The 23,287-nt window shown below is 41.3% G+C and overlaps 3 protein-coding genes across 4 annotated transcripts in view; 1 reads left to right on the forward strand and 2 right to left on the reverse strand.

Moving 5' to 3' along the window:
* golga2 (golgin A2) overlaps positions 1-6,971 on the reverse strand; it is a 31,186-nt gene extending 24,215 nt beyond the window's left edge. Inside the window, exons 1-3 of one of the 2 annotated variants that reach the window (XM_079523854.1) lie at positions 6,840-6,971; positions 4,939-5,082; positions 341-493 (exon numbers count right to left, since the gene is read on the reverse strand). In XM_079523854.1, coding sequence (XP_079379980.1) covers positions 341-493; positions 4,939-5,082; positions 6,840-6,887 — 345 coding nt within the window. In that variant the 5' untranslated portion in view covers positions 6,888-6,971. Of the gene's footprint in view, positions 1-340; positions 494-4,938; positions 5,083-6,302; positions 6,565-6,839 lie in introns of those variants that run through there. The other variant, XM_079523855.1, reaches the window with a different exon arrangement.
* Positions 6,972-13,077: 6,106 nt separating this feature from the next.
* hspa5 (heat shock protein 5) lies at positions 13,078-17,387 on the forward strand. Its single transcript, XM_079523582.1, has 9 exons — positions 13,078-13,247; positions 14,227-14,377; positions 14,509-14,740; positions 14,830-14,967; positions 15,073-15,185; positions 15,562-15,952; positions 16,045-16,282; positions 16,392-16,559; positions 16,694-17,387. The coding sequence occupies exons 1-9, from the start codon at positions 13,082-13,084 to the stop codon at positions 17,260-17,262; spliced, it is 2,166 nt and encodes a 721-aa protein (XP_079379708.1). The 5' UTR covers positions 13,078-13,081; the 3' UTR covers positions 17,263-17,387.
* A 201-nt stretch (positions 17,388-17,588) lies between these two features.
* On the reverse strand, positions 17,589-23,188 carry rabepk (Rab9 effector protein with kelch motifs). The gene is made up of 8 exons (XM_079524438.1): positions 22,951-23,188; positions 21,212-21,266; positions 20,981-21,135; positions 20,389-20,544; positions 19,961-20,125; positions 19,308-19,457; positions 18,942-19,091; positions 17,589-18,827 (listed from the first exon to the last, which is right to left on the reverse strand). Exons 2-8 carry the CDS (start codon positions 21,262-21,264, stop codon positions 18,601-18,603), a joined length of 1,056 nt encoding a protein of 351 aa, XP_079380564.1. The 5' UTR covers positions 21,265-21,266; positions 22,951-23,188; the 3' UTR covers positions 17,589-18,600.
* Between the last annotated feature and the right edge of the window lie 99 nt (positions 23,189-23,287).

The raw sequence follows: 23,287 nt of genomic DNA on the forward strand, positions 1-23,287 counted from the left end.
TGTAGAAATCATTCCGATCAGCAAAAAACATTATCAACGGCCCGAAACATTAATCTACTCCCTCACCAGTGACCAATGTTTTGGAATGCCGTTTCCACTCTCTTTCATAACCAAACCATATGTAAACGTCACTGTGTTTAGCACTGAGGAGTGAACAAATCTATTTAGCAGTAGTGCGAGTCGTGCGACTGTGATAAGTACTTTAGTATGTAGACAAAGCACATTAAGCACTAGTGTTAATGGGATTTATGTCAATAAAAGGAAAGGTGAGTGGTGACTGACAAATGGAGGAGGAGGTCAGAGAGAGAGAGAGAGAGAGAATAAAGTGTGAGACACACACCTGAAGGTCTGTGTTGTGAGTGACACACTCTGGGTTAGTAGCTGTAATAGCACTAGTGGGGTTAGACACAGGTGAGCCACGGCCAGGCTCTCCAATTGGATTCTCCAGCAGCTGAGGGACCGGAGACCCCCTGGTCTCCATGTCAGCATAGGCCTGAAGCAACACACACACACACATAGACAGACACTAGTTTAGCCCATTAAGCCCTTCGGCTGATTATACAAAATGTCTTCTAAAATCAGTAGTTCTCACACTATTTCAAAGAACACTTTCAAGATATTTCAAAAATGTTCAAAAATAGCAGATGTACAAGATCACTGTGACACTGTGTGCTTGTACACCTGCTATTTTTGAATAGCCATAGCTAAAATCTAAAATGACACGTGAAAGGTGTGGGATTATTAACCACTTAAGTTCGATTTATTATTTTATTTTACATTATTTATTATTGGCTTTTCAAAAATAACCATTTTGTAGACTCACATTGCGATTCATATTGAAATTGTACATTGGCTATTTTCGAAAGCTTTGCCCCTAATGCCTTGTCCAAAATAGGGATGCCAAGGTTAATGTGGTTAAACAAGTACGCCATACAAAACACTGCTGAGCACATCACAACTTACTGTAAAAGTAAAAACAACACAGAAGCAGCAAAATGACAACAGTTTTCTTTTGAGGACTAAACATGTCATCTACATAAAATCTAGCAAAATAATGTTGGGTGCCATCGCCATGCAAACAGACCTAACGAACTAAAGTCGAGTCATGTTAACTGACCCAATTCACACAGCACTGCTAGGACATTAGACAGGGATTCTGGTGGGTCATCAGTAACACTGGCAACAACAACAACATGCCAAAACAAGGTCTGAACGAAAAATAATGACTATCCCTGCTCCACAGTCCCTCCCTAGACCCCACAGTGTCCCAATTTACAGTATGCACTTCAAACCATTCAATTCCATTACTCATCAGTCTATGGGTGCATTTTCATGCACACCAATATCCGGGAATGAGCATGTACATGCATAGCATTAGTGAGATAATGCGATTACAGGAATTCCCCATGAAAGTTTGTAAATACTACTCAACCTTAGTACAGCACATGTATTTACAGTATAGACACAAATTATATTGAAAAGAAAGAAATCACCAAAAGCAAATAAATCAAAAGATTCATCATAAAAATAGCCATCTTAAACAGGTTTTTCTTACCCTGATTAAGACCTTGATTTTGGAAATCTGCATTATTTGGGGTATGATCGGGCATTAGTGTGCGTGTAAACACACTGAGAGTAAACAAATGCACTAAACTAGAGGTAAGGGGCCGGAAGCAGGGGTAGCATTGCAGTAGATAAAATATCACCTACTATGGAAAGAGCAGCACGCGACAGTAAGGAATGCAAGGAGAAGAAAACGGGCAAGAGGAACAGACAGGGAGGACTGAAAGAGTGAGGCTCACCTGACTGTTGCCATAGGGAGGCAGGACTACTCCATTGCTCTGACTAAGTGCTTTCAGAATAGTGTCAAACTACATGACAGGACAGGGACAGATGGGAAGGTGAGGGTGAGTGAGAAAAGAACAGAGAGGGATAGAAAGGGTAAGTGCTAAGAGTATCCTACGAAAAGGATTTGAAATGAGAAATATTTAATGTCATTGGTCTGGGAGTGGGACCATGGGGAGACTAAGGACTGGCATGTGACTCACATTCCAGTCTTTACTTGAAGTTTGCTCTCTGTTTTTCACTGTATTGGAAACTGGTCAATAAGAATTATACACCTATTATTACTGATATAATTCATAATTACTACGAAATTGTTATTGAAGACATATTACAAACTTAAGTGACTCAATCAATATTATGCTCCACATTAAAGCCCTCCTGTGTAGAATTTTACCAATTTCATCATTGTTGTGCAGAGTTATTACATTTAGAAGTCTCACACTAGAGACAAAGGTCATTAGTGGAAAATCAAATGACAAAAAAAGTCAAAGTCATACGATTTGTCACACGTTACCGCAGTGAAATTTGTTCTCCGCATTTGACCCATCTCTTGGAGCGGTGAGCCGCAGCCAAGGAGCGGTGAGCTGCAGCCGTGCCACGCTCGGGAATCATTTGATTAGACCCCCCAATCCAATCCAACCCAACCCATTGATGCCGAGTGCCAAGCAGATCCCATTTTTACAGTCTTTGGTATGACCCGGCTGGGGATCGAACCAAAGCGTTGGAGGAGCATTGTGTTGGCATTGGTCATTGCATGATATAGTAGTAGTAGTAGTAAGGCATTGAAGCAATTATTATTATTAGAACATGAAAAACAGAGCTGAACTTCTGTGAAGGCGTGTACTGTGCGGCAAACAGGTACCGAACATTTGTGGTATGACACTGAACCCACGGCATCAATCAGTCATGAGGTTTGTAACAGCAGTTTATTTAGACAAACTAGGCACAGATGTGTTTATGTGGCAGTATACAACCATGTTACACGGCCATATTGATCACCTCAATAACCTCTTTTTGGTCCAGGACTCCAGGATAAAAGAATATCCTAGACAGTTTGTCAAACCCATAGACTGAACTAAGACCTAGAGTAGACTGATCACCACCTCATCACAAATCTCCTGGAGCAAATCAGGATCACCATTTCTCAACAGAGGCAGAAAAACAGGCTTGAAAGGAAGCATAGCACTAGTACAATTGCAGAATAGAATCCAATTGAATTAATAGAACTGCGACATGTTATGAGCTTTTATGTCTCCTATAATGACTTGACCCAAAATAGCAAAGCCAGTTTAAAAGTGGTTAATAGGCTTGGAAACTCAAACACCGTTGATGCTGCATTTTTTACATTTTAACAAAGATTAAAATGATAGGATACTAGTTCCTGTCTGACTTGTTTGACTTCCTGTAATGCAGAATCACACTATTACAAAAAAATCCATATGAGCTATACCTTGCAAACATTTGAGATTAAAAATGACTGGAAATCACAACTTTGTCATTACCTACTATCACAAAAGTTGAGATCCATTTAACCCATTTAGACCTGAGGCCAACTCTAAAGAAATGTCTTCTAAATCCTAAAGGTTTTCTGAAAAACCTATGTTTTTCATGCTCAACCTATGCCCTGCTCAACCTTTTTCATGTCAAGGACCCCCAGAATTATCTGTATTTGGCCACGGATCCCCATCTGAAAATATGTTTTTCCAGGGACCCCCCACGTAAAAACATTCACTCTGAAAGGATATAGATTCAAAGATTTGCACCACATTTTCATGATTTTTCAAAAATAGCTAAAGTATAACATAATTCTTAAAACACCAAAAGGTGTTCCTGTCCTGAATGGGTACAATACTGAAACTATTGATATGGAGAGGCAGAGTTGCATTTGAGGGATGCAGCCAGGTTTAAATGGTGTATGCATGTGTGTATAATGTGCTTGTCTGTTCATGCAGTCAGAAAATGTTAGTTTGTTTATGGGGTGCTGGAACAAAAATGACCCAAACAGTCATCAACAGCATAGTCATTAAAAGACAGAGCTGAACAGGATAAGGATTAGCATGAACACTATTGCCTGTGATGCTAGCTCACTCACAGTACCAGCTAATCGAGTTGTTCCGACGTTACTTCAAGCCTTCAATTGAGTGCAGTGTGCTTCAATTTTGCCTGTCGGCCCTCAGTGCTGACTCAGTTCAAGACTTTTTGTGTCTGCTGTCATGCATGTACTGCCAAGGATGTATATATGTCCTGTGGCAGTAGTAGTACATGACAGCATTGGAATTTTAATGGCCACAGGCCCAGACAGAACAGGTATAACCAACAATCAGGCAGCATGTATAGGTCTCAATAGCCGTTTTTTTTTTTGTTAGAAATAAAACAAAAATAAAGGTCTCCTGGTCCTGTACCTAAATATTGATAATGAGGATGTTGAATCGGTTCAGCGTGCAGACCGTAGGACAGCTATTCATACTAATCAAAAAGTATAATCAGCGGTGCACATTACTGGTGCACCAGTGCGCATGCGTCGTCAAAACATTTGCTGCGTGGTAGATCAAAGGCATGCAAGACGCATTTGCGCACCAACAGCTGACAGGAATTTAGAGAATCCTGTACATTACAAGTTATTTTGAAGAGGAAGTCAGAGCACAGGAAGTCCGTTTCAGTTGTAAACAAGCTACCATTATTTAGCTGTCAAAGTGCTAGTCGCTAAACCACGTTAGCGACCATTATTTATAATATGAAAACCATGCATCCATCACTTGATTCCACACACATGTATTACTTAAACATTGGAAGCTGCAGCATTAGGTGAGTAATTCATTGTATCTGTGTTGGACGTCTACTGTAGATGTACATTAACAACAGATGCTATAGTGGGCCTACACATAACACACACTTAAGACAGAACTGAGGACACTAGGACAAAGATGGTCAGGTGACTACAGACAAACAAACCGCTGTCAGACTGAAGGCTAATGTATGCTTTGGCCGAATATGTGTCATGCGATGATGTCGCACTCGCATGACACTTTTTGGCTGAAGTGTAAATGATTAGGCTTGACAGACAGAAAATACTGAAAGAAGTCATAAACTCACATCTGGAGAGTTTCTGTCTGATGTCACTACATCAGACTGGTTAAGCCCCTTCAGCTTCCTCTTCTTCTTGGCCACTGCTGCTCCTCCTGCCCCCTTCTCTCCTCCACCACTGGGAGGGGTGCTCTTCTGCTGAAACTCCTTCAGCTGGTCAAAGGATAGAAAGGGATGAGAGAACAGTAATGTCCTTCAGTAGCACAAAGCTTTTGTTAGGCTAACTAAAAAAAAGTTGTGGCTTCCTCCTCTCTCCTCCACTGTCTCCAGTGTGTAGACTGTGTACATGGGCGCTCTGTGCATGCGTGCGTAAGTGGGAGCGAGAAACAGACTATTCAAGAAACTACATTTCGTTTTGAACAATGCACCCTCATCACCAACTGCTTTCTACATTTTTTGTACAATGCGAGTTACTACATTGATTTTCTTCCATATACAGATTTAACTTAAAGGAGCATTCCACTCATTTTCAACATTTTACTATGTCATTAATATACCTTAGAGCTGTTGTGTGGAAATAATAAAAAAAAGTCCCCCCATTCTGTGTTTACTAGAACTAGAGGTCTGAAAAAAATCATTAACATGGTGAAACACATCTTGATGATGTCATCAAGATGTGTTTCACCATGTTAATGATTTCTTTTCATAATTACAGTTCTAGGAAACACAGAATGGGGGGACTTTTTTATTATTTCCACACAACAGCTCTAAGGTATATTAATGACATAGTAAAATGTTGAAAATGGGTGGTTTTCCCCTTTAAAGGCATATTTCACTTTCTAATAAAATAAAGAAAATAATTTATAGAAAAAAAGAAATTAAAAGGTAAATGGAAAAAACACAGCCCACTCAACCTTTAGAACATTTTAAAGGTTGAGGTGTTTTTCCATTACTTTTTATGTTTATTGTTTATTTTTTATTTAAAAGTGAAATATCCCTTTAACTTATGAACATCCAACACTATTAAAATGTTTATGAATGACCCATTTCATTTTATTGACTAAGGGTACACTAATTAACTTGTGGTAGGCTATCGAGTGTACAACTTCTCCATGCCCAAGGCATGCCTCCTAGTGACAGCTGTCACTGGCGAGGACACAGGCTCTCAGTCATCTCTAGTAGATAGTTAATGGAAATTCCAACATGAAAAGTCTAAATACTGGGGTTGAAACCAGTCCACAAACATATCACATATCCACGGAAATAGAAAGGCAACAGCAAATGCTGACGGGTCTGACTGGCTAACAGTTACAATTGATAAGGCCAATCTTTCTTAGAGCACAGGGAGACAAGGACAATGTGGACGAGGTGGGGGTGTCAGCTGTCAAAACAGTTAGTCATCTTATCGTGTTAACTTAGTTCCAATGTCTCACTGGGGGTATTGTTGAAGTTGCTGCAGGCTGGATACTTGATTCTGATCCACAGACAAGCTTTACTTAGGTAACTGTTGTCTAGTATAATTTCACTACATTAAAATTAACTGCATAGCTACCAAATCAAGTTAGCCATTAGCAAAACACGCTAACCAGAAACGGCCAACTACATATTAGAAAATGTGGTAGAAAGCCACACACAACCACTTAGTAAATGCCTGAAGTGGAACAAGTAGGCAAAGAATAAATGTATAAATGTCTCCAACAACTACAAATAGTCAAATAAGCTCGCAATTCAATACTATCAATCGAGGCCCATAAGAAGCCCCGGCCTCTCCTATCCGAAGAGCGCCTTGATACATGCAGGACGGTCGGTCAGAGCGATAGGGGACGAGTCGGAGGACGTGTAATGTCACCATCCTCCTCGGTGAACGAAAACAAACCACTGACAAGTCAAACAGCCACAATGAGAGGCGCGTAGGATGCTTCCCACGATTGTTTTGTTATTATAGTTAAAAATAATTTCTAATAATTTACCTTTTTCTTGGCTGCGGCGAGTTTGATTTGCCTGCTCTGGTCCGCCATCCTGCTCGTCCGGTAGGCGAACCACCGAACCACGTCATCAGTTTGGGTTGCACTGGAACATGGTAGCTGCCACTAGGGGCGCTATATTTAATGCCGGTGTTCCCATAGCATCAAAACTATTCAAAAGTATGTTCTTATCTTGGGTGCTTGCTTGGGTGTGTATTGTAATGCCTGTCTCTTAACATGTGAGAAGTGAGATGCACGTTTAAAGCCTCACTGTGTAACGTTTATTGTCTCCACCAGGCCGAAGGCATGGGGAGAGAGTATGTTTTGCACTCCGTCCGTGTGTCCGTGTGTCCGTCCGTCCTTCCGTCCGTCCGTCCCATAGAGTATATGGTCCGTCCGTTACCAGCTAATCTCCGGCACCGTTAACCCGGTCGATGCCAAACTTTGCACACACACTCCCTGGATGCCAACGATGAACCTCTGCCCCACATTTTCCAGAACGGCCTGATATAGCGCCACCATGAGGCAGCTTTTCAAATGTTTTACCTAAAACTGCTCCGATCTGCGTGAAACGTTGCATGCACACTCCCTAGAGGCCAAGGACAAACCTTTGACCTGCATTTTCCGCATCTGCCTTTTATAGCGCCACCAGGAGGCCGACTTTTGTAAAACACATTTTTTGATATTACTCCTCCAGATTCTGTCCAAAAATCTCACAAATCGTTACACAGTATCTCTATGGTCATGTGCTCAAGTTGGATCTGTCCGATATTTCATATTCCATCCTAATTGGCTATAATTGGCTTTCACAGTTTGCAAGATTGCCCCGTTTTGAACAAAAGCCTCAAATCATGAACGCAGCATGCAATTTACGTGAAATCTTTCACACATTTTCTTACTAGGCTGAGGAATATATCCCACCCTTTTCACATTGGCCTATAATAGCGCCACCAACAGGTTGATTTTTGCAAAACACATTTTTGGAACAAAATGCCTCAAATCATCCAATTGCCATCAAAGGCGTATGAAGAAATAGCAATCGGTACACATGATCTCTATAGTCATGTGATCAAGACGAGTCTGTTGGATTTCTCAGATTGTACACTGATTGGCTAAGATTGCCTTCCAAAGTTTTCAGGAGTGGCCCGTTTTGTACAAAATGCTGCACATGTCCTGCTCATCCAGAATTCTATCCTCAGAGAAGCTATGAGTGATCTGGCTCTGCATTTCCTCAACAAAATGAAGAAAATTGTTGCAAAAACAAATACAAATAAACATCCTCCTAAACATTTTGCCAAACATCACACACACTCCTATCCTCCTGGTGGAGACATGTGCCCGGAAGGGCACTTTTTCTAGTTTTATATTGGGGTGGTTGCATTTTGTCTCCCTGCTCTTCTATTGAGATTTTTATTATTTAGATTGTGTCAAAGGTCATGTCTCACAGGATCTGACTCAAAATTGGACCTTATGGTCAAGATTCAATTCATCCCACAAGCAAGCAGGTCGGCTCTATTAGATAAATGGTAAAAATGTTATCACTTTCACAGTAAACTGGGTTCAAATCGAGGGTAGAAGAGGAAAGTTATAGTGCTGTTTTAACTTCTTTGCTTTATTGATTGTGCATCCCAACACTGGACCCATTTGTTATGACATTAGTAAATATGCCTTTTTTATTTATTTATTTATTCATTCAATTTTTTAAATTTCTTGCCATTTCTTTTTCATTTTCAAATCCCCCCAACCCACCAACAAGAATTTCAGAAATTTCTAGTGAAAACAGCAGATCTACAGGCAGGATAGAATGGACAGAGAAAAGTGTCAGGAGTGATTTGTAACAGTCACAGAAGGGTACTAGTGTGAGAGGGAAGATGTACAAGACGGTAGAGACCAGCCATGCAGTACGTACAGCCTGGAAATAGGTGGCACAGACGAAATTACAGGAGGCAGAGCTGTAGGTGGCAGAATGGGCTATATAGATCTATGCACACAGAATAACTCTTCCTACTTCCGGGAAAGCCCGCTTTCCAGGCACCGCTGGGTTGGACTGGATTCTTAATATGGTTTTCTTCCACTGGGAACGGTCCATGGCCATCTCATGTCAGCCAACACTGTCGTCTGCCAGGTCTTCTTAGGCCGGCCACTGGGTCTTGTCCCCTCTAAGTTAATCAACATCACCTTCTTCACCCAATCGCTCTCCTCCTTCCTCACTATATGTCTGTACCATTGCAGTCTGCCTCTCCTTACCACATCCACTATATGGCCTCCACTCTCATCCTCTGTCTCAGCTCTGCACTGGTCTTGCTCTCCCTCAGTGACACACCGCACATCCATCTGATCATCCTCATCTCTCTCTGCTCTGTTCAGCTTCTCTTCATATTCCACCCTCAGGGCCCATGTCTCACTTCCATATGTCATGCAACTTCTGAAGCAGGCAGAGTACAACCCCCCGTTTGAACAGTGTGCCATGGATTATTATTAAGTAGGTGATCAGAAGATATGAGACATAGAAACAACAGGATAAGAATAAGGATGACCTTACTGTCTGCATCTAACAGATGCATCTCGTATCAATAATCAACATGCTATAATTAGGACAACAAGTTGTATCTCGTATCAAGTACATAGCAGGCGTCATGAGATGGCCATGATGATGCACAAATCATAACACTATGGTTTTCTACGGAGTTGATCTATCCCTCCCCAAGGAGCACTTCTGCACTTGATTTCTGTTGTAGAGAATCAGAATCAGCTTATTGTCACATCACAGGTTTACAGGTTTTTGTTTTAACTGTAGACCCACGCAGCACTCTTATATTCTCTTATCCTCTCTCAACCCCAACCACATTGTACCACCCCATTACACTTTTTTAGCAATAAATAGACTTGGCAATGTATGGCTATGGATAACATGTGACTATAATTGGCGCCAATGCTGTGGCATCATCACAACACCAGTGTTGACTCTTACTCTAAATACTTCAGACCACTGGCTGAAAGATGCCATGTTATTCCTGAATCTCGAGAAAATTAAATACGATCTACGCTGCTCTCCAGGAGGATTCGCCTCCTCCTGGGGTCCGACAATAACCTATCTCGAGAATCTGTCAAGTCTTCCCAACACCCCATAGGCCATTTGTTATGAATCGCGATGTTCCCCTCCTACTCTGCACACCAACCTCATTCCCCTCTTAACCCTTTCATTCCTTTCCTCTCCTACTTTCTTTCTTTCTTCCTATCTACTTCCAAAATAAACAGCAGTACCCCTTATCTCTTTCAACCACTCTCTCCTACAACATCATGGAGTCACTATTCACTTCTGTCTATTTCTCTCTCTTTTCTACTTCTCCTTGCTGGCTATTGCTACTATTTACTTTATAAAAAGGAAAAAAGAAAAAAAAGAAAAAGGAAAACCTACAAGGTGAAAGGAGAAGGTGTCAAAGTTCCAAGTGGGAGGGTGGGGGGTTGTTTTCGTCTTGTTTTGTTTTGTTTTGTTTTGTTTTGTTTTGTTTTGTTTTATAAAAGAAAAAGAAGCATAACATATCACATGTACTGCATTTTTCCCTGTCCAAACCCCTCTACTATGCTTAATAAAAAACCTTAAAATTGTAAATACTTCAGACCTTTTAATGTGTTCCTCTCTGTTAAGCCAAGATGTAATCTTACCATGGATGTTGCCAGAAATCCATAGTATAGTTTCAATGACACGGTGGTTTTCCAGTGTCAAAGTCCTGGAGTCTATTAACTCTCTAGTCAGGGGTTCCCAAACTATGGTGCCCTCAAGGGGGTGAGTGACATGAAAAGGGTAATGGCGGTTTTATGGTGTTATTTAGCACAACTGGCAAAATCTGGTAAACCACTGTTGTAAAGAGATGTATAGAGCAGCTGCGGGAGTATACAGCATCTGCATGTCTCTCAGTGCAGTGACCTTCTGTGATTATTTGCCATAATCATATTAAAAAATGTATAATTTTCGGCCAAATACAATGAGACTTAGTGTTGGGGGGTGCCTCAGCTAGGTTAGCTGGTAACAGGGGGTGCACGGCCAAAAACGTTTGGGGTCCTCCATCGTAACTTCCAGTCATCCCAATTCTCCATAAATCTGGCCAGTTCGTTGGTATTTACCGTAACTACTTAAATCTGTTGAACAGGGTCCCCCAGGGGTACAGTAGGTGAAGGTCTGCTCCTTTTTTGTCTCTAAACTAAATCTCTTTGCTGAAAATAGCCGGTCTACAAACTGAGCTGTAGATCTTCTATTTTCTGAATGTTTGCCATGTGATTGAGTGGTTGACATAGGCTGACAACAGTCCGCTAGGCTACATGTTATAGTCTAATTGTAACATGTCTAACAGTTAGTCCAAAACACCAGGTCAGCTGATATAATTGACTGACCTATATGAATTCACTGGCTACTCAGCCCACCTGCTCCAATCCTTTGTTTGTACTTGATGCCCTAACTTATACCATTTTAATACCAATTTCTTTCTTGTTCATGTCACATTTTAAATCAATCACAAAAGTACCGGTAGTCTCCACTTTCCTAATGGCTGTGTTAGGTTATCTATTTAGGTATTTTTGGTATGCAGTCAGGTTTAGGCCTGGCTCAGGGAAGAGGACGCCCCTGCCATGCATAGTGGACTATGCAGGGAGGGAACCGTCAGAGGTGCGACAGGCCCAAGGCCTAGCAGGAAGACCATCCATTCCTCTGTAAGAAATAATTATGCCCGTAGCACTTGCACTAGCCTCGACGACCTTAGTTACTTATGTAACTTAGATAGCATTTTTATGTAGACATAGCACTCTATAATGTGAACTATTACTCATATATTTTTATTGTACAGATATTCTGCTGTTAGTTGGATGTTATAGGTCTTTAGCTTGTTTATGATCCTTGATGACAATTTTTTTTTTTTTTTAAGATATTTTTTTGTGGCTTTCGCCTTTATTTTATTTTTTATAGAGGGATATAGTAGGCTGACAGGAGATGGGGAGAGAGAGATGGGGGGGTGACACGCAGTAAAGGCCGCCGGGATCAGGAGTCGAACCCACGGCACACTGCCAGACTGGATTACCAGCCAAGGTGGTCAGACGGCTACGCCAGCCGCCCGGGCCCTTGATGACTATTTCTATGTATTTGATGTATTACAACATATATGTTGGTCTTGCTTACTGTAAATCGCTCTGGATTAAGTCTGCTAAATGCCTACATTTTAATTAGAGTAACCCAAACTGCTGACAAGGACTGGCCCTGGGAAAGGCTGACTTTTTGGTCTCTTATCGGCAGAGGCCATATGGGATACCTCACCTTTGACTAAATGGCCTTGGAGTGATTGCATGCAGGACATATGGATCAACAGCTCATCATAATTATGTATTCAGCCGCAGACTCCCATTTAAAAGATTTTTTGCCAGGGACCCCCATAAGAAAAGACTCAGTTAACATGTTGTGAGCATGTCAAAGTGTTTAAACTGTTCCTTATTTTGCTGTGGGGCCCCCTGGAACCCCCTCCAGGATCCCTGGGAGTCCCTGGACTCCACTTTGAGAACCACTGTCATTTATTACACAACTCAATTATTTAAATCATCATACAGCAGGCCTAAATAATAGGATGGAAAGGAGTGATTATGATAGCCTATTCATTATTGCATATCTGTTTGTAGGCTATGTCAGAGTTGATATTGTGGAAAGCCATAGTAGTTGGGAATATGTTCTGAATGATGCAACTAACATACAACCTAGTTTTTCTGATGTAATTACATCTCCATTCAATGCACTCATTCAATGCACTGATTCACTGACACACATGTTTCTTTACTGGTAGTAGTGAGTAGTGACGAGTCAATCATTACATGGTAACACATAGCTTAAAACATATGGATGCATGCTGATTGCTAAATATAAAATATTACAATAAGTCTTCATGGACTCAAATATTGATCTAGGGATGACGCCTAGGCTGCAGGGCATTGGGCAACATACAAAAAGGAATGCACATTGTAAACGAACAAGAAAGGCACATTGACATTGTATGTAAAATGATCCCTTCAGACAAGTCTATGGCACAAAAAAATATGATCCAGTGACAGCTAGCCTATCAGCAGCGATACAGTAAAACATGACTCATGACGTTGACGTTGCCAAACGTGTGCAAATCAGCGGCGGCCAGCATGCCCCGTGCAGCCAATGGGAGCCTTCCAACGAACTGCTATAGGACCAATCATGTACCTCCACGATGGGGACGAAGCGAATGCTTATATACCCACGGAGAGCGGACCATTCATTCAACACATCATTTCATATACAGAGAATACAAGTGAAGAGAGGGACCATAAGCAGCTGCCATACCTTTAGTTGGAATACCGCCAAGGAGTCAGACAGGGAGACGAGGATCAATTCAGTATCTGCTCTAAAAGGTATGTGATAGAAGAACGCATGGTTTATTATTAATATCACATTTTGACATGAAATGGCCTAGCAGCTGGACGACATTTAGCTTTTTCCCTCGTCGGCACGCTACGCTAAATGCTATCAAAGCTAAAGGGCTATTTCTGAGAGAGAGGGAGAGAGGCTGGAAAATGTGGCACGGGGAATCGTTCTATTCGGTACTTTTGGTCAATGTCTTATATTTTACATCATGTCACACATTTCACGCGAGCTTGTTTAGCACGCTGCTGAAGCTAAAGTGCCGGGCGGTGTTTGAAAGGAAACTGGGTGAAGGAAGGCAGCTGTGGGGGCCACCACGTACCCGACTTTACGATTCCTTCCTATCCCCATTATTTAATTAAAACCTGCCCAACATTGACGATGTTTTTTAAGAAGGTGTCGATTTTGAGTATTTGGTCAGTAATTTAAAAAAATCTAGGGTATATTTTGTGATCCGTACAATACATTGACTACTACACCACGTAAGACCGGAGAGCATCGCAGTGCCTCTCCTCAAAGTTAACCTCGAGTCACCAGCAGCAGGCTTTCCGCTTTGCGCTAGCCTGTACCTGTCAGACTCTGAAAGCCTGGTTTCCATTTAATTAACCATTAACCAATCCTATCCGGTCTAGAGCCCGCCTACTCCCAATACTGTATCCGGGCATTTCCACGCACCTCCTTGAACGTTCATAGACCGTTTCCGTAACCGCTGTACGCCGGATGTGCAAACGGCAAAGCGATTTGATCCACAGTCTATCTCATATAGTAGCTTGACGTTTTGTTTTTTCAGTAAATGATTTTACAATGATGCTAAAAAGATGACACAAAAAGCCCTAGGGGCTTGTTTCCATTGTGGTCATGTGTCAAGGCAAGCTGCTATGAGCTAAAATATCCAGGACATGGTTGTCTTAATTGCACAATGTCATCACCTTACCAATTGATTTGACATTATTGTTCACCTTTTCACAGACTTCTCAAGGGAGCTGAACAACAGACAAGTGAAGATGAGGCTTTTGTGCATGGTGTTGCTGGTCGCCGGCACTGTGTTTGCCGATGACGACGATAAGAAGGAGAGCGTGGGGACTGTGGTCGGAATTGACTTGGGGACCACCTACTCATGGTAAGAGGTTCATTGTTACATTTTGATGTTTTTGTAATGTTCCTTTAATCATCATGCATATTGATGCATATTCTGGGGGAAACATTTGCTCATCATTAATGTTAACTGTCAACTCCCTTTGCACTTTTTAGTGTTGGAGTGTTCAAAAATGGTCGTGTTGAGATCATTGCCAATGACCAGGGAAACCGCATCACCCCATCTTATGTGGCATTCACCGCTGAAGGTGAGCGTCTGATTGGTGACGCTGCCAAGAACCAGCTGACCTCCAATCCTGAGAACACAGTGTTTGATGCCAAGAGGTTGATTGGTCGTACCTGGGCCGATCACAATGTGCAGCAGGACATCAAGTACTTTCCATTCAAGGTATGTTAAATGCTCTTGACACACGCCTCGGGTGGATGTAAATATTTGTTGAAACAAAATTACAAAAGGGATGTTTCTTTTGTCTATAGGTTATTGAGAAGAAGAGCAAGCCCCACATTCAGTTGGAAGTTATTAGTGGAACGACTAAGACCTTTGCGCCAGAGGAGATCTCTGCTATGGTGCTAGTTAAGATGAAGGAGACTGCTGAGGCTTACCTGGGAAAGAAGGTAAAGGAATTTAAAATCTACATGAAATCAGGAAAATATTATGGATTGTGAATAAGGTGGTGTTCTAATCTTTTTCTTTTACATTTATTTGTTATGTTTACAAAGGTCACGCATGCTGTGGTTACTGTCCCTGCCTATTTCAATGATGCCCAGCGTCAGGCCACCAAGGATGCCGGAGTCATTGCTGGATTGAACGTCATGAGAATCATCAATGAGCCGTACGTGTCTCTATACATTGTCTTAACCCATTGAGACCTGGAACGCATCCATGTCACGTTAGCGTTTAACCACATTAACCATTAACCCATTTTGGGCGGGAACCCCTTTTGGTGTTTTAAACATTGTTATAATTTAGCTATTGAAAAATAGCAGATCTACAAGCTCATAGCGCGCCACCGAGTGGCACGCTATGAACTTGTAGGTCTGCTATTTTTGAAAAATCGTTAAAATGTGCCTAAAAACTTTCCGAAAATTGTCATGATTTAGAAAACTTTTTTTTTTAAATTTCGACGTCAGGCCTGAATGGGTTAATGACACGCCATGAATGAAGCCAGACTTTAAAATATTTACTGACATTTGTGTTGTGTTTTACAGAACTGCTGCTGCCATTGCCTATGGTCTAGACAAGAAAGATGGAGAGAAGAACATTCTTGTGTTCGACCTTGGTGGTGGCACCTTCGATGTTTCCCTGCTTACCATTGACAACGGTGTGTTTGAAGTGGTAGCCACCAACGGTGACACTCACTTGGGAGGTGAGGACTTTGACCAGCGTGTCATGGAGCACTTCATCAAGCTGTACAAGAAGAAGACCGGCAAAGATGTGCGCAAGGACAACCGTGCTGTGCAGAAACTGCGTCGTGAGGTTGAGAAGGCCAAGAGAGGCCTGTCTGCCCAGCACCAGGCCCGCATTGAGATAGAGTCCTTCTTTGAGGGCGAGGACTTCTCTGAGACCCTGACTCGTGCCAAGTTTGAGGAGCTCAACATGGTAGGTTTCAGATCATGGGTGCCAATTTGTCTGCTCAAATGCCCCACAGCTTCAAGGTACATTTTTATTAACTAGACTTTGTTTGCTTCCAGGATCTTTTCCGTTCCACCATGAAGCCTGTGCAGAAAGTGTTGGAAGATTCTGACCTGAAGAAACCTGACATCGATGAGATTGTCTTGGTTGGAGGCTCTACCCGTATCCCTAAAATCCAGCAGCTGGTGAAGGAGTTCTTTAATGGCAAAGAACCGTCCAGAGGCATCAACCCTGATGAGGCTGTGGCTTATGGAGCTGCTGTGCAGGCTGGAGTGCTCTCTGGAGAGGAGGACACTGGTAGGTCACCATTGCCAGCTGATTTCCACAATACATCCATTACTGCAAGTATTATTATTTTTTTCCCACTTTACATGGACCTAACCTAATGTTTAATTTCCTATTCCAGGTGACCTGGTTCTTCTTGATGTATGCCCACTGACCTTGGGTATTGAGACTGTTGGAGGAGTAATGACCAAGCTGATCCCCAGGAACACTGTAGTGCCCACAAAGAAGTCCCAGATCTTCTCTACCGCCTCTGACAATCAGCCCACTGTCACTATCAAGGTTTATGAAGGTAAGACAAGACTTGGGACTCTTTCATGAATTTTGCAATAATTTATAAAGTGTTACCAGTCTCCTTGTTCTATATCTTATCAATATTGCTGAACTTTGGATCTGATTGTGAATTTCTACTTGTCCCCTGTTTAGGTGAGCGTCCCCTGACCAAAGACAACCATCTGCTGGGCACCTTTGATTTGACTGGCATCCCTCCTGCTCCCCGTGGCGTGCCCCAGATTGAGGTTACCTTTGAGATTGATGTCAATGGTATCCTGCGTGTGACTGCAGAGGACAAGGGCACAGGCAATAAGAACAAAATCACCATTACCAACGACCAGAACCGCCTGACACCTGATGACATCAAGCGCATGGTGGACGATGCTGAGCGATTTGCCGATGATGACAAGAAGCTGAAGGAGCGTATCGATGCCCGCAACGAGTTGGAGAGCTATGCCTACTCTCTGAAGAACCAGATCGGTGACAAGGAGAAGCTTGGTGGCAAGTTGTCCGACGAGGATAAGGAAATCATCGAGAAAGCTGTGGAGGAGAAAATTGAGTGGATGGAGTCTCACCAAGAGGCAGAGCTGGAAGAATTCAAGGCCAAGAAGAAGGAGCTTGAAGAAGTAGTACAGCCTATTGTTGGCAAGCTTTATGGTGGAGCTGGTGGACCCCCACCTGAGGGTGGAGAGGGCGAGCAGGATGAGAAGGATGAGTTGTAGGCAGGTGTAACGTAACAAAAGTACTTTGTTCTGCCACCTCTTGCCTCTCTGGTAGTGGCATCTAGATGTACATAATGGACTCATTGACTCAAATGGTGAGAAGAAAGGTGGGGAAGGAGTGGCAACATGACCACGCTGAGAACTTCTGTAAAGATAATTGAAATAACTTTCAATGTGTGAGGGATGTGCTCTTCGCTCTAGGGTGGAGATATTTGTCGGCCCAGATTTGTGGCTCGCTACTGCTGTTCTCAGGCAGTCCTGAAAGGGGTTCTGTAGTGGGGAGGGACTAGTAAGGGGGGGGGGGTGGGGGGAGGGAGGTTCGTGGGTTCATGGGCTTGACATGTTCACTGACTATGTTAAAAAGTTATTTATTGACTCTGGTCATTGTAGAGCCTTTCTACAATGAAGATGTTGAAATAAATGTTTGATATAAAGTTTTGTCTTGTGTTCCATCAGTTCATACCTTGGGTTATTGACCATTCTACCTCTGTATACATGGTAATGATGCAAATGTTCACAAACTGCAGAGGGCACCATGATCTTAATTGGTAGTGTAGTGTGCTACTGGTACATTTTCAAATATATTTTGGTTCTCATTCAGGAGTAGAATTGGTTAAAACAATGTTTTGACACTATTCTGATGGTAATTGCTTTTGTTTGGCAACAGCCTGGGAAACCATCTTTGGCAACAACCCACAACTATCGGAATAGGGTAAATATGTAAGTAATATGTGTTTCAGTAATTTATTGTTTAATTTAGTCTACTCATTTCTTTGTCATTACTTCCAATTTCACTTTTATTCTGTGAGTTCTCTTTAATTCTGTTAACTAAAGAGCTGGAGAGACAGGTTGACTCCTTACTGAACAAATTAATGATTACTATCAAAATATAGAGCAAAAATTAAATCACTTGCCCTTTTTAAATGTTAAGTTTAAAGTTGTTAAATTGCTTGTTCAATAGTAATTGCTGTAGTTGCTCATTAATGGGTCCCTTGCTCTTTAAACAAAATAAATGTGGGTGTCTTTGGGTTGGGATGCCAAGTTCATCCAATCAAGATCTCACAGGATAAACGTGTGAAATGGGAAGTGATGAGCAAACAATTTAATACTATGAAATTATAGCTGACATGACCTGATTGATGAAATTGGTGACACTTGAATATGTATGTATTTTAGTAGTTTAAGAGCTGAGAAGTGGAGCCCCCTGTTGCAGAAAAAACTAATAGTATTAGAATACATTTTAACAATTACAATCATTACACTAGCCACAGGTAGTTAACGTGAAATACTTTAATATTAGAAATGGTATGTAAAATGATTCAGGCATTTAAGCATACATCATGTTAACACAGTTGCAACACAGTCACTATGAATGACTCCCTGTGTGTCCATCCCTCCAAATACAAAGGCTAGCTGTAATGTCTCCATCGGGGCTGTTGCGCCTTGGGCCAGATCGCCATTTCCATCATCAGCCCTCGCCGTCCAAGGTATTAAACACATAGAATGATCAAGGCGGTTGGGTGGAATATCCCCACTGAAATTCATCAGTACCCATCGCTTTTTGTCTGCAAGTAGAGAATAGATTTGAAGAAAGATTACAATGTGAATGCTCTGTGGCGTCTGTAAATGGTAAAAGTTGAAAACATTTTGAGACAATGGCTACACAAACGTGGTCATACCAGTGTGAAATCTGTACATAGAGTTGCTAGCTCCTTCTGAAGTCATTCCCCCAAAGACACATATGTCCTTGCCCAGTGCCACTGCAGAGTGAGCTGCAACTCCTTGAGGGATATCTCCTTTGGTCTGCACCTTCTCCCATTTCATGTTCCCTTTAAATAGACCCACAGTTAGGGCACTTTAGTACATGACAATACTGAGGCATACTGCATTTTGTATACAGAAATTACAGAATAGAAGTTTAGTGATCTATATTCCCTGTGATGATCCAGTGAGAGAACTGCATATTCCCTGTGATGATCCAGTGAGAGAACTGCAAAGGAGCAACTTTGATCCTCTGTTTATGGTATAGAATAGCTAGAGCTTACCTGTGTCCAGTGAGTACATGTCACTATGGAATTTGTCTCCTGCCATCCCTCCATGGATGTAGATTCTTGAGCCCACTGCCACTATGATGTGGCCATGCCTGGCAGATGGATGCTTCCCTTGTGTTTCTGGTTGAGACCAGGAGGATGACACTGAATAGTGATGAGAGAGAGAAAAAACTATAAATCCACATAAGGTTGTTTTTCCTCAATCTAGTATATGAGCATAAATACTCTCCCCTTGAGGAAATACAATGCTTTGGCACAACTTTTTCATTTAATCACTTTGAATCTGGTGTTCCTATTTTAGGCATGTCATTATAAGCACACAAGCACATCACAACATACTTGCAAATCAGTGCAAAAGTAATGGTATTTAGATTAGTCTTGCCAGGCTTTGCAGAGCGGCTTTTTCACTATTTGTCAATGGTGAAATGAAGGTCCGAGCGACCAAAACATTGCATCTGCATTAAACTATTTTTGTTGTAAGTAAAGACAGTTTGCGGGACTCCCCTTTTTTGCTCTTCTCGGGTTCATTACTCCAACGCACGCACCATTTCAGTAGATGTGCAAAAGGACTTTTTCTACTATTTGTCAGGCTTAAGTGGTTAATTGTGTCTAGAGTCATCAGTTTTATTTGTTGGGCCAACACTAACCTGTATCAAAGACATGTAGCTTTGGATCAGAGATGGGTGTAGCACTTGCTTCACCACCAGAAAACACATATAGTCTGTTCCCTATGCAGGCCGAGTTGGTGTGATATGTCCTGGGACATGGGGCTTTCCCTTTCACCTCCACAGTCTTCCATCGTGACCCACTGTCTGGAATAGATTAGGACAAACAAGACTGCTCATCGAATGTTATGTTATTTTGATTGTGTAAAAATAATGAAATAAATGAAATAGTCCATCAAAGTTAATTGAAATTACAATAGCCTATAGTTTCCAAATGAAAGAACAGGACTGCGTTAGAGGATTCATTGTTCCACACAAGCCCCTAATCAAGGTGATTTGCATATTTTCACATGGTATACAATCATTCTGTAATGAAAATAATAACAAATTCAATTAGGCTTTGTATGTACCAGTTAGTTGTACGTTCTGGATGCAGTTCCGATTTCCACTCGGTTGTGCCCCGGCAAACACCCATAGACTGTGTGGGCAGCTCTCAGGCACAAAACTACAGTGTTCATACCTAGACTCCAAACCTTCCCACTCTGGAATGTCCCACTCATGACAATCTAATAGGTCCAAAGTGATAAAAAAAAAAGAGAATAGATATAGAATACAGTGCATACAGTAATGAGACATTCATTTTCAGTTAAAGGTTTCATTTTTTGTTTTTATGACCTCAATTACACCCAAAAAACCTAAACTTTGAACATTCAGTGGATTTTCTGTGGTCTGGAGTTTTCTCTGGGGTTTGGACGCCTTTTGAGCTGCAATGAAAACAGTCACATCTGCTGGCAAATCCCATTGACATATATGGGATTTGCAGGCTGTGACATCACAAACAGCAGGAAAATCAGAGCACTTGTTTGAGCCAGAAAACCCCAGACCACAGAAAATCTACTGAATGTGTTCAGGGTTTTTTTTTTGGTGCAATTGAGCTCAGAAACCCTAAAAACAAAATTACAAAAACCTCCAATCCCCAAAAGTCAGTAAACATCCCTCTACCTAGATTTATGACATGGGATTCAGAAAAGCTGCCATTGGGATTGGCTCCTCCAACAATAAGGATCTTTCCTTTGCCTTCATCGTCAGAGGGAACGTATGTGCAGGTGTGGCCGACACTAACACCTGGGCCACTTCCCCTGGGTATTATAGCATACCTGCGGACATCACCAAGAGTTCAACAAACAAGAAAGATGCAATATCAAACTAATATCAAGAGTGTAACTTAATTACCATATTCCTTCTTTCGGCTTGACCTCAGGGTCAAGTACTGGGAGAAATTCCATGTCTGTAGAAGAGAAAAGTAGCCCGATGAGTAACAATATCAATGATATGAAATGACAGGTAATATACCACCACATCATTTAATTACTCATATTTATAATTGCTCAGAAACAATTATTTCCTTGTCAAATAAATTTAAAAATTACATACATGTTCATTAATTAAATGTAATACTCAGTGTAATTACTGTATAGAAAACTAAGGGGCTCAAAGTGCAGATTCCAGGTTCACAACACCCATTCAATATGAGATATTTCATCATCAGGGACTGTGCCAGCCCTTATTTTAACTTCCGTTCCCCATTATGTAGTCTTTAGAATCTACAATAAGCTGTGTGGACCTGAGTGACCTTCCTACATAAACCAGAATAGTAGTCACTCCAAATCAGATTTGCTATTCAAGAAGCACTTCACTCTAGCCACGAATAACTGTTACATCAATGTCTTGCTTCCATTTTCTCTAATAACGTCAACCATGCAGACTTGGTTGCTTGTCACCCAGCACTTCTTAATAGGGGTACAACAATCGCTTTAATAGATTATAAAAAATGTTGATAATCAATCATTTAATACAATTATAAATAAACCTTATTTTGGGAATGCCATTATAGGTAAAATGTTTCAAAACATTTCAAAAAATAGTGCACAACACAGTATAAAGTATAAAATAACACGTAAGTGGTTAATCGATACATTGCTATATAAAATATATATTTCAAAAATAGAATAATTGCTCAGAAAATAATCTTGCTGCAGTGTTAATGACACAAAATTATTCAAGCATAGCTAGTATTTTCTTATATATAATATATTATATATATATATATATTGTCTATTAGCTTTGGCATGATTTGCTACTTGATTATGACCTTTGAATTTAAGCCTGTTATACAGTTACACTTAACTGTTTGCCTCTTAAGGCACATGGAGCTCAACAAAGTAAACTGCTCTTTGACATTTTCACAAATACAAAAACTTTGACTTGAAGCCTCATAGGGGGAAAAAATTAGAATGATATCCAAAACTTGTGTTGGACAAAAAGAAAACAGGTTAGGGCATTGTTTCTATTCCTGTGGTAGTAGAAATTCAGTGTTGTTTTACTCAAGTTATTGTATCAAGTTGCTTAGAGTTGTGCATGTTTGTTAAATTGCTTACTTTAAACTACATTTTGCCACCCTTAATCAGAAACCTGACTCAGAAACCTGACCAGATGAAAGAGTCAAGAGACGCTTGCTTCAAATTACATTTGTATCCCAGCGTATTGTGAAATAGTGAATCAATACCGCCCCCATCTGGCAGAGTCTGGTTAGGCCATCCCACCCATGACCCAAAATTGCATAATAAAACAAAATGCCAGCCAGACGCCAGAGGATTTTAATGGAGTGGTTTCTGTTGCAACTGGCCTGTACAGATGTCGTTCAGCTGGAGAGGGACAATCCAGTCCAGGCCCCTGTGCCAGGGCTTGCTTGGGTATATTGTATAATTTCTCACCAGAGGGTAATTCTATTCACAAAGTGAGGTTGACACAGTGGCAGCTAATGGTTGTTTGAACCTAGCAAGTTCTTAAAAATAACTGTAGTGTAGTAGTATTAGTAGTAATACTACTACTATTAGTAGTTTTACTACTAGTAATACTACTACAGTTGAAAACCATTGATAGCATATTTCAATAGCATTAAACTAGATTACCTCTGTCGTTTCTAGAGAGTAGTTTACATTCCACGTATTTTAACGCAAGCGCGTTCTGGTCTGTACTCTCTGTCTGTATCTATCTATATCACATACAAAAATGTAGCGATTATTAAAATCTGTAACCGAACAGATAATGCATGTAGCTTTGTTGCTAGTTGCGCAGCAACCATACCAAAACATTAACCTCGCATAACCAGGCTTTCTACCAAAACATATGCACCAAAACGACCTGGAAGTGAAGTTTACAGAGCGAGCAGGAAGCCGTTTCTGAATATAATAGTGTACAATAATGTAGGGCGGCCTCCCTATGGCGCCCTCCAGTGGGAACAACTTG

The sequence above is a fragment of the Electrona antarctica genome (genome assembly GCF_951216825.1).
Source record: "Electrona antarctica genome assembly, chromosome: 16".
Classification (NCBI taxonomy): domain Eukaryota; kingdom Metazoa; phylum Chordata; class Actinopteri; order Myctophiformes; family Myctophidae; genus Electrona; species Electrona antarctica.

Coding starts and splice junctions, on each gene's coding strand:
- hspa5 (XM_079523582.1), top strand. CDS start 13,082: ATGCTTATATACCCACGGAGAGCGGACCATTCATTCAACACATCATTT. Junction 15,953..16,044: donor AGTTTGAGGAGCTCAACATG/GTAGGTTTCAGA, acceptor GTTTGCTTCCAG/GATCTTTTCCGTTCCACCAT. Junction 16,560..16,693: donor CACTATCAAGGTTTATGAAG/GTAAGACAAGAC, acceptor TCCCCTGTTTAG/GTGAGCGTCCCCTGACCAAA.
- rabepk (XM_079524438.1), bottom strand. CDS start 21,264: ATGGAATTTCTCCCAGTACTTGACCCTGAGGTCAAGCCGAAAGAAGGA. Junction 19,458..19,960: donor GCTACATGTCTTTGATACAG/GTTAGTGTTGGC, acceptor ATCACTATTCAG/TGTCATCCTCCTGGTCTCAA. Junction 18,828..18,941: donor TATGTACAGATTTCACACTG/GTATGACCACGT, acceptor CTCTACTTGCAG/ACAAAAAGCGATGGGTACTG.